The sequence below is a fragment of the Tubulanus polymorphus genome, chromosome 2 (genome assembly GCF_964204645.1).
Source record: "Tubulanus polymorphus chromosome 2, tnTubPoly1.2, whole genome shotgun sequence".
In the NCBI taxonomy this organism is placed as follows: domain Eukaryota; kingdom Metazoa; phylum Nemertea; class Palaeonemertea; order Tubulaniformes; family Tubulanidae; genus Tubulanus; species Tubulanus polymorphus.
The window spans coordinates 5475805-5490744 of record NC_134026.1 but is presented as its reverse complement, the minus strand read 5'-3'; the positions used below and the strand labels follow the sequence as shown (position 1 = coordinate 5490744).

General features: G+C 38.1%; 3 protein-coding genes across 4 annotated transcripts; 2 read left to right on the top strand and 1 right to left on the bottom strand.

Annotated features, from left to right (window-relative positions):
- Positions 1–415: 415 nt before the first annotated feature.
- On the bottom strand, positions 416–2059 carry LOC141899488 (protein mago nashi homolog). The gene is made up of 5 exons (XM_074785841.1): positions 1899–2059; positions 1748–1806; positions 1423–1533; positions 798–880; positions 416–696 (listed from the first exon to the last, which is right to left on the bottom strand). The coding sequence occupies exons 1-5, from the start codon at positions 1990–1992 to the stop codon at positions 597–599; spliced, it is 447 nt and encodes a 148-aa protein (XP_074641942.1). The 5' UTR covers positions 1993–2059; the 3' UTR covers positions 416–596.
- Positions 2060–2341: 282 nt separating this feature from the next.
- LOC141899850 (WD repeat domain-containing protein 83-like) lies at positions 2342–5212 on the top strand. 2 transcript variants are annotated; one of them, XM_074786418.1, is made up of 7 exons: positions 2342–2477; positions 2678–2902; positions 3161–3267; positions 3592–3724; positions 4289–4397; positions 4753–4867; positions 4988–5212. In XM_074786418.1, exons 1-7 carry the CDS (start codon positions 2417–2419, stop codon positions 5117–5119), a joined length of 882 nt encoding a protein of 293 aa, XP_074642519.1. In that variant the 5' UTR covers positions 2342–2416; the 3' UTR covers positions 5120–5212. The 2 variants fall into 2 exon arrangements, with proteins under 2 accessions (XP_074642519.1, XP_074642518.1); XM_074786417.1 differs by having other exon boundaries at positions 3155–3267.
- Positions 5213–5457: 245 nt separating this feature from the next.
- Positions 5458–14181, top strand: LOC141898253 (ATP-dependent RNA helicase DDX4-like). The gene is made up of 13 exons (XM_074784079.1): positions 5458–5780; positions 7686–7816; positions 8076–8131; positions 8212–8374; positions 8760–8917; positions 9597–10034; positions 10219–10511; positions 10587–10871; positions 11148–11457; positions 11540–11639; positions 12104–12374; positions 12467–12577; positions 12669–14181. The coding sequence occupies exons 2-13, from the start codon at positions 7797–7799 to the stop codon at positions 12801–12803; spliced, it is 2340 nt and encodes a 779-aa protein (XP_074640180.1). The 5' UTR covers positions 5458–5780; positions 7686–7796; the 3' UTR covers positions 12804–14181.
- Positions 14182–14940: the final 759 nt, after the last annotated feature.

Below are 14940 nucleotides of genomic sequence, written 5' to 3'. Positions count from 1 at the left end.
AATGCTCTGAAGAGAGCCTATGGTTTTACACGCATTCCTCAGCTTATGTTCTTTGCCGTTGTAACTAGGTTTAAACGTTGTTTGTAGGAAGACAGACTCTAATTCCTTGATTGGTTTAATCTCTCACTGATTTAGTAGATTACTAGTAGTTGAAATTGATCAGCTGATTAATCTTATACTGTTTGACTAGATTAATTGGATAATTGTTTGATTTGTGGTAAAGCAAGAAATTTCAATGTACCGGTATAAGTAAATTGATTTTTAGTGAAAATTATAAAAGAACAATTTGTATACCGTGAAGGTCACCAATCATTAATGCTGCAACAATTTGATCAAATCTAGGTGGTAGCTATCACTACCCTTTCTCTGCATACACTGGGCCAGAAAAAAATTTAGCAAACAACAACAATTCAAATACATATTATACAATGTTTATTATTCAATTTAAAATCTAAAAAAAAAGGTCAGACACAGAAAAAGTATCGCGATGCAGCACTTTCTACCTATAAGTTGAGTTTTTTTATGCCTTGTTTGTCATTAGTCGAAGAATTGTTCATTTAGAAATGCACTCGTGATAAGAAAAAATAGTTTCCAGTTTAGATAGGCTTGATCTTGAAATGTAATCCGATGAGCGAGAACACTAAACACTTCAAATCTTGAACTAGGTAATAGAATGTACGCAAGCCTTCTGGATCTCTGCAAAAAATAAAAATATCCGAATTCAATATATTTACCAATACCAGGCAGGTATTCGAGCTAGTATCCAGGGAAATCAATAATAATTTTTCATAACTTACTTGCTCTGGTGAACGTCTACTAAAGAACCAATTTTTGACGTTGTAAAGGAAATATGTTCATCGCCGATGACAATTTCCAGTTCCTGATAAAATATGACAGACATTTTGATATCAATGAGGTGAACTCATAAAGGGGCCTGGAAAGTTGTGAAAATTCTAAATACTGTTCACTTAACGATGTCTAAGTGGCATCCCCAGTGCCCAATCAATTAGGCAAAGTATTTCAAAACAAGGATTTATGTGCCGTACCCCTATAAGTGTCTACAGTGTTTACAAGTATTGAAGCAAAAGAACATAACACAAATGAATCTGTTGTTAACATGTGGGGTCATTCATTCATTACGTACGCATTAGGGGAAGGGGAGGGGTCAACAAATTTTATGCGTACATAATAAATGAATGATCCCTGTCCCAAAAAAAGGAAAAGTTGGCTTCGCTGAGCAACCCTGTTCAAAAAGGGGAAAAGAGAATATAGGGGGGTGTTGTAGGCCAAAGTCTTGGCAGGTCAAATTGGAATCATTGCTATTCTTTTTAGGAAGGTTAGGAAATGTATCCGCCTCTGGAAGTTCTGTTAAATTTTTTTCATGGGATGCAGAAAATTTCAAGTTACTGGGTGCTAGCTCACCTGTCGTCCAACTCGATCGGGCTGAGGCCATAATGAATCATTTTCTTGCATGATCTCCGCATCTTCAATTATTCGTTTTAATTCTTCCATCACTGAACGGTGAACATAGGCCTGAAACGATTCATCATTTAATAAAATTAGTTGTCGCATCAAGATTTTGCTAATGGGTTTTGAAATTTTGAAACACAACCATGTCAAACTCGGACCGGCAATGTCCCACCCGAGGTAAATAATGGATCCGAAAATTTGTGATTAGGAAAAGCAGAAAATGATTTTTTCCTTGTGCATTATTTTAAATCACGTTCATTTTCAACAGATCACTTACTTCTTTCCTGATCATTGTGTCATTCTTATAGTTCGAATTATTGGCGTATCTCAGTTTCCCTGAAACGACATTGTGATGATTTAAATACAATAAAATTTAATTTAACTTGGTCTTTGATTGAGCAGACAAGAAACGGCACTTAATTACTCACCATCGGGACGAAATTCAAATTCCAGAAACTCGTGGCCGAATTTGCCCTTGTGCCCCACGTAATAACGTAGGTAAAAATCGCCAGACGATGTCATATTTCAACTACAAAAGTGTCGATTTCCTTTCTAAAAAATTACACGATGCCAAATACAGATGGCGCTATTTCAATTTCCCGAACGAACGACGCCCCCGCCCGTCATCCATAGTGAGGAAATAGTTCAATATCAAATTGCTTTATTTCCCCATAAAACTAAACAGATCTGTGGTAAATAGTTGCTATCTTGAAAAATAGGAAACACGAGAATAGTTTTTATGCAAAATGTAAAACAATGCTCCATCCATCATATGCATGTGTTTTCCCGAATTAACTATTTGAAGCACCATCCGCCATCCAGTGACTTCCTCACTTGGGGAAAAGCCGGCATATATTCAATTCAATAAAACCTTTATTGTTCACTTACAGCCCAATAAAATAAATATGAATTATGTCATTTTAAATGAAATAAAAGCCCAGCTATCATGAAGAAGATAATCACATTAGATTGCAAACAGGGAGCTGTGCGATCGGCGAGATTTAACGGCAAGTTTAAAAAGAGAACTTCATTCAACTTTAAAAAACGTTCAATTAAATAAAACAAAATTACTAATACTCGCCAAATAAGATTATCCTTTATAATTCCTTTGTTTGGTGTGCAATTGTAATGTGTAAGCCTTGGTCTAACTAGACTTTGACAAAATCTAGTTAAATACTGATGGCAATTTATTTGTAATTTCTTCTAGTTGACGGAAATTTTAGTTTAACTTGTGGAAGCGACAAATCGTTGAAACTATGGAATCCGATCACTTCGACTCTCCTGAAAACATACAGCGGTCACGGTTATGAAGTACTGGATGCTCAGTCTTCTTGCGATAATACAAATATCTGTTCTTGCGGATTGGATAAGACTGTCATATACTGGGACGTTGCCTCGGGAAAGGTCCTGAGAAAGTACAGAGGACATGCTGGTAAGCACTAGGCCTAATCGATAGCATACCGAAGGCTGATGCTTACTTTGCAATGCTAGGTCTATTACTATGTCGTTTGGCGAAACCCTTAATTGCTCCATCCAGTGAAGGCTGATACAACAAATACACTAGCTCATACAGCAAAAATATCAATAGAATATTACGCTTATCCTTGCCTCTAAATGTCTTATTTAAGAGATCTTTCATGAAGTGTATATGACGGTAGTACAGCTATTCTATTGTCTTCAATAGGAACAGTTAATTGTGTATCCTTCAATGAACAATCGACGCTCATATTGTCTGGATCAATCGACGGAACAGTTCAAATATGGGATGTCAAAAGCAGACGAATGGAACCAGTTCAGGTAAATTCAATTGACAATGTCTCGGTAGATATGATGAGAGCAGAAAATTAAATCAAGCTTCAATGCAGTAAATCTTTATCAACATGGCTTGGCTAACTCAGTATGCTCAATATGATAAATATCCAATCGTGAAACTAAACCACAAACAGGTTACTGACTAACCTTTGACCAACTATGACAAAAACAAGCATTTACTTATTTTCTAACACATATTCCAATCCTATAAGCTTTGACTTTTGTTTAACTCGATCGATTTTGTCAGCCTCATTTTTAATGCGATTGCTTCACTAGGACAAAAATGTGCTTTACTTTTTTTATTGAAAGGTTTTGAATGAAGCGAAGGATAGCGTAACAACGATACAGGTATCAGATCATGAGATACTAGTTGGATCAGCTGATTGTACGATACGGCGGTATGATTTGAGAGTTGGTTCGATGGTTGTCGATTGCATTGGACGTAAGTAAACCCATCATAAAGTATCAAATCCGACACTAAGGATCATAAGAGTACGAAATGTTTCCTTGAGCACATATTTATTCGAATTACTCATCTGCAGTATTCACTTTTCCTGAAGAACATTTCAGACTCTCATTAAGATATAGCCTCAATATCAATTCAAACTGTTTTGTTTTTCCTTTACGTTTTGGGTGGAATCCTTTCACCCATATTCAGAGTTTATATTGAAATGAACTCTGAAAATAGAAGGATTCCACACGAAACCTCAATCAAGAACAGTTGTTGTTATTGATATAGTGGGTTGGTTTAATTATCAAGACTTGAAATAGTCTGGAGTTTTTGAAAAAAAGATCAAAACAATTTTGTGTAAATTGTGGGACTCACTTACTGTATCGAGAGTATTTGTGTTATTTTGTGTTACAAATTTTTATCCTGAATTAATGATTTTAATGAAGGGCTTTATGCTTCTAATAGATCTATAAAACTGGACCCTAGTTATCAATTTGTTTTTCATATATATGTAATACACTGTGATAGAGACTGGAACATATTATTCTATTTCAGAGCCTGTCACGTGTGTTCACTTATCGAAAGACGGACAGAGTATGTTAGTCAGCAGCCTTGATAGTTCGGTGAAACTTATCGATAAGGAAACTGGAGAAATGTTAAATGAGTAAGTCCGCCATTCTTAAAATGCTTTAGAATGATCCTCATATTCAAAAATAGATTTGGCTTTCATGATGTGGAAGTACTTAAAATCATTACAGTAGCAACCTGCTTCATTTAGATCAGTTTAATCCGGATTTTGATCTAATCTGGATATCATTTACAATCCACCATATGTATGCAAAATGTGATGATTTTTAATCCATATTTCTTATAAATAAGATGAATTTCTTCAGTCTCAAATGATCTGAATAAATTTGGTTCTACTGTATTGTTGAATTAATGTGTGGATATTTGTGGCAGATCTCGAAGAGCTTATTTGTTGTACTTGTTTTATTGAGTTGATCATGTTTTGTATTTAGGTACACTGGTCACAAAAATGATAACTACAAGATTGACAGCTGTTTAAGTGCAGACGATACAAAAGTGTTCAGCGGTTCTGAAGATGGAAAAGTTTATATTTGGGATTTAGTTGAAGTACGTAACGATAGACTCAGCAGTATGAAAACATCTCCATAAGCAAATCATGAATACTTGAGCCTCATACTGATTTTTATTGCAATAAATATGTTATTTTTTCATAATTTCGGTTTTTAGGCAAAGTTCCTGGATACTTTGGATCATGGCTCATCTGTGGTTCATTCATTAGCTCATCATCCTAGTAAAAATACCCTAATAACTGCGGCAGCTGATAAAGTATATGTCTGGGGAGATCCCATTGTGGAATGAAAGATGAATGTTGGGTATTATATAGCCAGTGGACAGCAAACAGCACTTGATAATAACTTGAATTGCTTGACTACTGTTTTATAAGCATTTGAAAAATTGTGATATATTTAGAATAAAGAATTTTATGTATTCAGATTTTTTGTTACTCATGTCTAAACAGGCGTATGAAGTAAAAGGTTTTTTTCGAAGGAACGCGATTAAAATGTTGCATTGAGGATTCTTGACAATCTGTGATTTCGAAAAGAGTGTTGCCTTTGATTTTGTATGTTTGAATATAGGGATTCGACCTTCATTGCATTTTTAAGCAACTGTGGTAAGCGAGTGATGTGGATGACACAGAAATTTGGGCAGTTTTACTCCGCAATCAAATAGTTCTAAAATTTATATTAATATCGAACCTCTAAATAGAATAATATATAACTAATTAGGCGTTAGGAGTAGAAAAATTAAATATTGAGAATTCAGATTCAAGCAAATGATTACATTTACCAGATTATTCGTATATTTCAGTTTTGGCGGGCGAAAGCGGAGATATATTCCGATTAAACACGAGGCCTCATCCCCGAACTATACATACGTACTCCTCTCTCTCCATTGATGCTGTACTGAAACTCCGAAACCAGCTCTATTGGCAGCAAAAATTCTTATCTATTAACTAAAGGTAATTATTTTATCCAAGCCGATTATTTTGGGTTGAATGTATGGTTATGTAGTGTCGTTTTTGGTAGGTTTTCTCGAATGTCATTGAATTTTATTGACGAAAAAAGGAGAAATAATCAAAGCATGATGCCGGATTTTATAGGCATGCCGCCCGCCGCCGCCATTTCTTTTTCGACGCGGGAAATAATTCTTGCTACTAGTGAGAGCTCAGCCTAGATTCATACAGGGGTTAGTGTGAAACTGAGGTGAAAAATTTATCAATATATGATTTACAAAAATGTGAATAATTTTGAAAATGTAAATGTCCCAAAAACATCCCATTTAGTTAGCGTCTCACTCAAAATATTCACCACACTCTTGTTAGTTCATATTCTTGGTTGGGCATATCTTAATAGTTGACCGATTATGAAATTGTCCTTAGATAAAGCTTGGTCTTTAAGATGCATGGCAGGTTTTTGACCCATGGGGCTTATGACTTGTATTTTTGCACAGGGGTTTGTCAGTGTATGGGCTTGGATTTTTATTTCCGGATTGCTGATAATCTCGCAAGAATGGCGCTAAATATGAACTGCTAATAAATTCGAAATATCACAGTAAGACCTTGTGTTTATATTGTTTATTTATCCGCTATTAAGTTCCGATAAACAATTGGCTGTTAAGGATCAGTATCAGACGGTCGCGGCGCTTAACTATATAGAATCACAAGGGAGCTTGTTATAGTGTGTTGAAACTTCGGTGTAGTACATGAAACACCAGCCAATTTAAGTGCTGATTGACAGGTGTGCGTGGAAAAATGCAGTTCTGCGATGCCCATCCAAATTCTAGGTGATCTCGCAGGAAAGGGGCTGGGGATCACAAAACCTTCACAGGTGTTTTCAAAAGTTCTTGATTGACATCTAAGTATATTCTGTACTTGTTTGTACGAACAACATGACCGATTTTGCGATGTAATTTAGATATATGTTGTGCCCAAGAGTTGAAATATAGCAGGCCCCAAGCGTAAGAGTGATATTGCAAAAGGTTTTATGTTGATTCGTTAATTGGGGTGAAGTTTGGGTTAATCGAAAAAAATAGCTAGATCCTTGATTCCTGGTATTTCGATAAACTTCTGGGTTCGTGTATATTAGCATTGTTTACATGTCATGTGCAAATCAGCTGTTAATGCTAGTTTTAAGTTATGTCATTTGTCAGGATCGATGAAATTGGCGATAGTTATTTTATTTTGAACAACTTTGGCAATGATTTGTTGCTCAAAAAGCTTGAAAACAATCCTGTGAGTTACTCTTTTAGGCCTACCGCAACATTGGTACTGAAATTAAGCTGCTAGATTTACCCCTAACTCCATGGTATTTTTAGTTAGTCTAGAGATTAATGGGCATATGCCATGTAGAATATAGTGTGAATTGTGTTTTAAACGTTATTTTCGATATGTGATACATGCAAAAATATCTAATTGATAATTTCAGCTGTGTTCACTGTTATTGTTTATGTTAGCATGTGTTACGTTATTTCTAATTATCTTAATCAATTTATGAGGGTTCCAGACATTTCATATTATGTTGACACGATAAACGTATATTAGTGAGTAGGTCTGTGAGAAGTAAACAAATGATGTTCATCTTTTCATTATCGGTTACATCAGCCAGCGCTGCTGCACCGAGATGTTTAGATGGCATTTCTGTTATAACTAGTTCACTCCCTGCTGGGGACTCCCAAATTTGGGTCAATAAGTTCTGTCTGGAATTATGGTCATAAATGCCTGTGAACTGTATGCTGGTATAATGCTATTATGTGGTATTCATTGGTTATCAGAATACAACCTTAATTGTTGTTTCATCCTGGTCTATAACTATCACCATGTGCATTATTAGAAAGAAAAAAACTGTCACATGTTTTCTTTTTTCAGAATTTATGGTAAGAATTTGTTGAAAAACACAATTTTGTCGTATTCCAAGGGCTGTAAACCTGGTAGATAGAAAAACCAATCGTTGAAATACATATAGATTTAAGAAACACAATGTCTTTTGGAGGACGAGGGTAAGTGTTACTACTACGTGAACATACTGCATTACCTATTAATTCTGTTGTATAGGCTAATCATGGGGATACCATGTACTGGATGCCATATGGCTTGCCCATAAATCAATCTTGTCCATAAATACATAACGGTTACTTCATGTGGGATATACTAACAATATGAGAAGATCATTTGTAGTTTTAACCATTAGTTCTGGTTGGTGTAGCATTTCTTGTTGTGTTCGTATCATTATGTTTTTTGCGTTTGATCTATTTCTAGCCGGCCTTTTGGTCGCGGTATGGGATTTGCTGCATCCACAGCTGTTGCAAAGCCAGGTAAAATAAATCTCCGACGGCTTTTATTCTCGCCATTGTTATGTTAAAATCATGCAAATGATCGTTTAATATCCTTGAAGGCGGTTTAAGTAATGGTTTTGGAGATACATCCGATAACTGGGGCAACAACAACAACAATGAACCTGCGACGAGTAGTTTTGGTATGACCAACAGCAACACTAATGGAGTGGATGACAGCGGTGATGGTTGGGATGAATCGCCTAGTACCGGTTTCTCAAATGGGTAAGTTATTTCCACTGCTATGCGCTTTGATTTTCAAAGTACCTGCACTAACCAATGATACAATCTAAAGATTGTCATTATAGCCGGATTTTCAATCCAGTTCAGTAACTCAAATTTTTGTAATCACAACAATTCAAATTCGTTGTTGATAAAATAAGTTTATCTTGAAAATCTGCCAATGTTATGGGAACAAAAGTGAAAAAGGGTTGTTCTTTATACTTAGAAAAATGAGTTGATGTTTTCCAATCGGCTTTCTTATGGAGGTCAGGGACTCTTTTAATTCAAATATGCTTTATTTTGAGGCTGCAGCCTTCGGTTTATCAGAGCCTAGATTTGCCCCTGGAATTATTCATGCTTTGTTATACAATTTGATTTATTGTTTTAGTTCTGGCGGTGGGTTCAGCTCAGGTGGAGGATTTGGTTCAAGTTCTGGCGGTTTCAGTTCTGGAGGAGGGTTTAGCTCCGGCAGAGGTGGATTCAGCTCTGGAGGTGGAGGGTTCAGTTCTGGCGGAGGTGGGGGATTCAGCTCCAGCGGAGGTGGAGGTGAGCCTATTTTTGAGAACTAAGAAGTGCAGATGTTTAGTATGTTAAGTTTTATATTAGAAATGTGAAATTTAGTCACAGTGAAAAATGGCAATGTTAAAATTTCAATACCTTTCATCTCGTCCCTGTTTTACTGTTAGTTAGGGCTTGTTTTGTGATGTATAGGGTTATATGACAAGAGTAATCACGATTCCGGAAAACAGGGAACTAATTCCTCCTGGGAAATTTCCCCAGGTTTTCGAAACAACGGGAATTTTATAAGTACACAAGGAAGTTTATTTTGCTTGGCGTGTTTTCCCCGCGAATTGAATTTTATGTTCTCTATGCCTTTCATCAGAACTTAGATAATTTTAAAATCTTTGTTTCATATGGTAAATTGTAGAATTTCCTATTAGTATTAAGTATACCAGATGAAAGTCAGAATATTTACTAGACTAGCCTAGCCTAGCCTAGCCTAGCCTAGCCTACTACTTGTTCCTGTCAAGACAAAAACTTTGGGTCTTCCCTACTGCCATTCATTAGAAAGGGAAAGTTTTGGAAAACAGGCAATTTGAAAGTAGAGGTTGGATTGTGGTCACCAGCCACAATTGTTGCGGTTGTGGAATTTTGCAATTGTCGAGCATTAATGAAGAATCAGTTGTACAAAATGTTATTCGTCATACATATTCAATTATTTCAGGAGGTCGGGGTTGCTTCCAGTGTGGAGAAGAAGGACACAGGCGTGCGGATTGTCCAAACGGTGGTAGCAGTCGAGGAGGTGGTGGAGGAAGCAATGCTTGTTTTGGCTGTGGAGAAGAAGGCCACAGGCGGGCCGATTGTCCAAATGGCGGTGGTAGTCGCGGAGGTGGTGGAGGAAGCAATGCTTGTTTCGGCTGTGGAGAAGAAGGCCACAGGCGGGCCGATTGTCCAAATGGAGGTGGCAGTCGCGGAGGTGGTGGAGGAAGCAATGCTTGTTTCGGCTGTGGAGAAGAAGGCCACAGGCGGGCTGATTGTCCAAATGGTGGTGGTAGTCGAGGCGGTGGTGGTGGCGGCGGCGGCGGCGGCGGCAGCACCTGCTTTCAGTGTGGCGAAGAGGGCCATAGAAAGGCTGATTGCCCCCAAGCTGGAGCTGAGGGAGGTATGTATTTGTCTTGACCATCTATATAAGTCTTTGTATGATGAAATTCATCCTTAGTTCAGATGCTTTTTCGATAATTTCGTAGTGTCATCATAATTCGATATGATGCGTCTCATTGAAGCGGTATGACGGAGACATCCTTGATGAATAATAAAACGTTTCTTGTGTTTTACTTTTCTTAAAGAACGCCCGCCTCCATACATTCCACCTCCACCCCCTGAAGAAGATGAGTTGTTCCATTCTGTACAGGCTGGTATCAACTTTGATAAGTATGATAAGATACCAGTGGAAGTAAGCGGTACGAATAAACCGGCGCCAATCGAGTTATTTGAGCAAGCAGGGCTCTACGAGCGGTGTATGCAAAATGTTAAAAGAGCTAAATACCTCAAACCGACACCAGTTCAGAAATATTCAATTCCCATCATTATGAATGGCCGTGATTTGATGGCCTGCGCCCAAACTGGATCTGGAAAAACGGTAAATAACTCACTTTTCAGCGTATAGTTGGTTTATTAGTGATATATTCATATTCAGAGTTAATATATTTTGCAGGCCGCATTTCTTCTCCCAATTATAACAGCTATGATCGGCAGTGGTTTGGAATCTTCAGCCTTTAGCCAGGTTCAGGAGCCACAGTGTTTAGTTGTGGCTCCTACCAGGGAGCTGGCTATCCAAATACACCAGGAGGCGTACAAGTTTGCTATCGGCACCATTTTGCGAGCAGTAGTTGTCTATGGAGGTGCATCTGTTGGCCATCAACTAAGGAATGTAGAAGCAGGCTGCAATATATTAGTTGCCACACCAGGACGCTTACTTGATTTTATAGAAAAGGGCAAGGTATGTTTTGATTCCGTTCTATGCATAATGAAACACTTAACATACATGTAAGAGCGGGTTTCGTGTATTAATAAACAAAATGTACGATTTCAAGCGCAGGATGTTAGGGTAGGTCACTAGGTTGACAAAAGGGTCCAAGGGATTAGGGCAAAATTAAGGGTTAAACTTGTAAAGGCGTATGACCCGTTCTATGACTAATTTTCTAAGATACCTGTTCACTTCAATATGTATGAAAAAAACTCATTTTATATAGGGCATATAATTTGAAATTTGTAGGTTGGCCTGTCCAAATGTAAATTCTTGGTTTTGGATGAGGCCGATAGAATGTTGGACATGGGTTTCGAGCCAGAAGTGAGACGGCTTGTCGGATCGATGGGAATGCCGCCGAAATCCGAAAGACAGACGCTTATGTTCAGCGCCACTTTCCCCGTCGAAATACAAAAGCTTGCCGCAGATTTCCTGAATGATTATCTGTTCTTGACTGTCGGTCGCGTCGGAGGCGCCAACACGGATGTAACCCAAGTTGTGTACAATGTGGATAAATTCGCTAAGCGAGAGAAGTTGACGGAAATTATAAGCTCCACCGGTGCGTAAACTTATTCGAGACTTGTTACAGATAGTTTCCGACTTCAGTTGAAAATTGTATGTATAAAATTGATCTTTTTCAGGTTCTGACAGAACTTTGGTATTTGTCGAGACGAAGAGAAATGCAGATTTTCTTGCATCCTGGTTGTCGCAGTCAAAATACCCGACGACTAGTATTCATGGGTATGTCGATACATCTCTTATTTATTAAGCAGTTGAACCTTTATTGGTTCTAAATCTTGGGCTTCTATGAGAACCTCTACTATCTGTTGCTAATTAGCTTCGTTGATAGTGGGTCGATCTTAAAACTCATGTAAAATGGTACAGGGTCTAGTTTTACAGAGCTAAGAATGAGCCTGGTTTGCCACCTAGCAGCAGAACTAGACTCTTAAAACGTTTTCAATAATATGACATTGTCGTTGAAGATGACCTCAGCTGAGAAACCCTCAAAAAATGCCACGACAAAACTTAGCTTTTGACCCTAGACATAACATGCCCAAAATGCTATCAAATTGAACTAACGCATGGGAATTCAGAGAAAGGATTTGAGTCTGAGATCTGTTGTCACATATGGCTAGTTATACTTTAAAGGGTTTGAAACTGTATTAAAAGACTATGTACTAAAAATGATAATAATGTTTATATAGGGATAGGCTGCAACGAGAACGGGAAGAAGCCCTGCGGCATTTCCGCTCGGGAGAAGCTCCGATTCTTGTCGCGACTTCGGTGGCCGCAAGAGGTTTAGATATACCCGAGGTCAAACACGTGATCAACTACGATTTGCCGGAACATATCGAAGATTACGTACACCGAATCGGACGAACTGGACGCTGCGGTAATCTGGGAAAAGCGACGAGTTTCTTCACCAGCGACACAGACGACAGGATAGCCAGAGAGTTGGTACGAACTCTAGCCGAGGTAAGATTGCTGTTTGAGAATCAGTCCTACTTTACATTAGCACAACGAGCAGTGTAACCCTGTAAGTTGAATTCTTTGTGTTGTTCTTTTAGTCTCAGCAAGAGGTACCTGCGTGGTTGGAGGAGATAGCCCAAGGTAGTGTTGGTACTGGTGGATTCGGCGGAGCTAGTAGATTTGGTGGTCGGGATGCCAGGAATGGCAAGGTAAATATTTGAAATGACCATTTGATAACATTTTAGGATAGCACTAATCGATGAAAATTTGATTAACATATTTTTGTTTGATATTTCACAGTTTGGCGGTGGAGGTAGCCGTGGAGGAGATGATTGGGGTGGTGATGATAACGCTGGTGGCAGTGCTGGAGGTGGAGGCGGTTTTGGTGGTTTTGCTGCTGGGGCAAATGATGCTGAAGAAGAGAGCTGGGATTGATAGCGTTCTCACGAATCCTACTCGAGGAGTAACAGTTGTATGGTACTCCTTTGTATAAATGTTCGAATTACTTAAACTGTTTCTTTGCAAGAAAAATGATTGATGTTCTGTTTCAAGTTCCAACGAGTTAAAATGTTTAATCAAATCAAATTCTAACTCTGTATAATGGAGTTTTACAACATTCTAAATCGCTCACTGTTTTTAACGTGGGATGTATATATAGTTCACATCTCTATAGATGCAGAGGTCGGCTTCAATTATGTCAAATATCTTTCAATTCGAAAAGAACTTCAATTCATACTGGAAATTATTTGATGTGACTGCGGCTTTGGGGGAAAAAAGAGCACTGACAAAAATGTTCCGAGTGTCGAAAAGCAATTTAAGCCAACCGGAGTCGATTATCAGAACAAACTCCGATTGGTTTAGAACGGACGCAGTGAATGTTGTATGCACACTGCCTGGATAGCGGATGGATATGACCGATAAATGCATAATGTACGATGGGTATGAGCTGATGCTGGAAAAAAACAGTTCGGAGAGAAAAAAAACTGAAAATGCTGAAAGGTTGCTGTTGTCAGTGAAGGCCGAATGCAGTCTGCTGCAATTTCACGCATTCCAACGAATACTCTTTTCATTCCAGTGAATTCCTATCATTCCAATGAAAAGGGTGGTTATTGATTAGAGTTGAATAGTTAAAGCTCCCATGGTTTTCAGGTGTATCTGATTCGCGTACACAATATTTGTGATGTGTGTGTAAGTGCCTTCCGCATTCAGTGGCTCTTCAGCTTTTCAACGGTTTTGCTCAAAAAGGTGACCACATTCTTTGAATAAACGGAGCCCGCAATTGGTGAGATTAATGAACTTCCAAACTGAGCAGTTGGAACATACGTGTGGTGAAATCAAACCAGTTCAAATAGTGATCTCAAAAATCAAACTGTCTCTTTCGTCATGAAAGGACTTATTGCATTTAAGAAGTCTTTGGTTGTCTTTCATGATTACAAAACCTGTGATATTACCACCATTATGCATTTATGTTGAATGATTCCAAGTATATTGAGCTTCAATTCTAGTCTCCATTTTAACTTTGCAATCGTGTTCGACTACAATCAAGCTCATTTGAAAGGAATTGTTTTTAGTCCCGAGTGAACAATTTGTTATGCAAAAACCGCTGAGTTCACAAAATGGTGCTACCGTCCAGGCAGATTATGACATTTCCTGTTGGTGCTCGATGTAAATATGACTTATTTTTGTTTCAATTATTTAGAGGATTATTTTCTTCCAATAACAGCCATAAGCTGCGCATAAGTGGTCTATATATGGTCGATGTGGCCTGTTGGGCCGACTAATTCTGAAATTCTTTAATAAAACTTGTTTTAGGCTGAAAATGTTCTAATGGTTTTGTGATATGGTGTTTTTGAAGGGATTGATGTATTTTTTTGCAAGTCAGTAGCCGAAACATGGACCTGTACATATTTATCCTGAATTAGGGTATACTGAACTTGGGTTAGTCAACTACCCAAGAAAGTGGTGGCCAAATTTGTTGCAGCGAAAACCAACAAAACTCATTCATCCACAAAGGATACTTTGAATTGAGTACCCTTTATCGGTACATGTCAAATACTGTGCCCTGAGTTGGGCACAATTCACTAATTAACCCTTGGACAAAATCATAGGCATTGTGATGAATCAAATGGCTATATTGGATGGTCACAGAAGTTCAGCAACCATTGATCCAAAGGCCATAGAAATTTACATGCATAAGTACAGTTTATGATCTGTGGAGACTGGGTATTCATTGACTGCACCTGCCGATTCTGCAGGTAACTAGAAAACGAAGGAGTCTTGTTTCTGATTTCATGTGCTGTATCTGCCGAGCTTCTGTGAATGGAATGGACTTGTTCACAGAAGATAGCCATGTCTGAGTCGACTGGTAAGGTCCCTCCATCTAGGCTTAGATAATTTTGAAGAAATCCATCCTAAAAATGTTATCTCAGAGGGTGAGTCAATTTTTTGGGGATTTAGAGGATTGGTCCATTTGGCTGAGGGTCATTACAAATGTAATTATTCTGGAAAATTAATGTAAACTTCATAGATTTTCTTAAACAAGAAATAGCGGAACTGGATCTTGCGGGGAAGT

What these genes read in the sequence shown, in the direction of transcription:
- LOC141899488 (XM_074785841.1), bottom strand. Translation starts at nt 1,992, where the DNA reads ATGACATCGTCTGGCGATTTTTACCTACGTTATTACGTGGGGCACAAG. An exon ending in ATTTGAATTTCGTCCCGATG is followed by an intron (nt 1,807 to 1,898) that starts GTGAGTAATTAA and finishes ATGTCGTTTCAG; the next exon opens with GGAAACTGAGATACGCCAAT. An exon ending in CCGATCGAGTTGGACGACAG is followed by an intron (nt 881 to 1,422) that starts GTGAGCTAGCAC and finishes ATATTTTATCAG; the next exon opens with GAACTGGAAATTGTCATCGG.
- LOC141899850 (XM_074786417.1), top strand. Translation starts at nt 2,417, where the DNA reads ATGAAGAAGATAATCACATTAGATTGCAAACAGGGAGCTGTGCGATCG. An exon ending in AAAGTACAGAGGACATGCTG is followed by an intron (nt 2,903 to 3,154) that starts GTAAGCACTAGG and finishes TGTCTTCAATAG; the next exon opens with GAACAGTTAATTGTGTATCC. An exon ending in ATATTTGGGATTTAGTTGAA is followed by an intron (nt 4,868 to 4,987) that starts GTACGTAACGAT and finishes TTCGGTTTTTAG; the next exon opens with GCAAAGTTCCTGGATACTTT.
- LOC141898253 (XM_074784079.1), top strand. Translation starts at nt 7,797, where the DNA reads ATGTCTTTTGGAGGACGAGG. An exon ending in CACAGCTGTTGCAAAGCCAG is followed by an intron (nt 8,132 to 8,211) that starts GTAAAATAAATC and finishes ATATCCTTGAAG; the next exon opens with GCGGTTTAAGTAATGGTTTT. An exon ending in ATTTTATAGAAAAGGGCAAG is followed by an intron (nt 10,872 to 11,147) that starts GTATGTTTTGAT and finishes TGAAATTTGTAG; the next exon opens with GTTGGCCTGTCCAAATGTAA.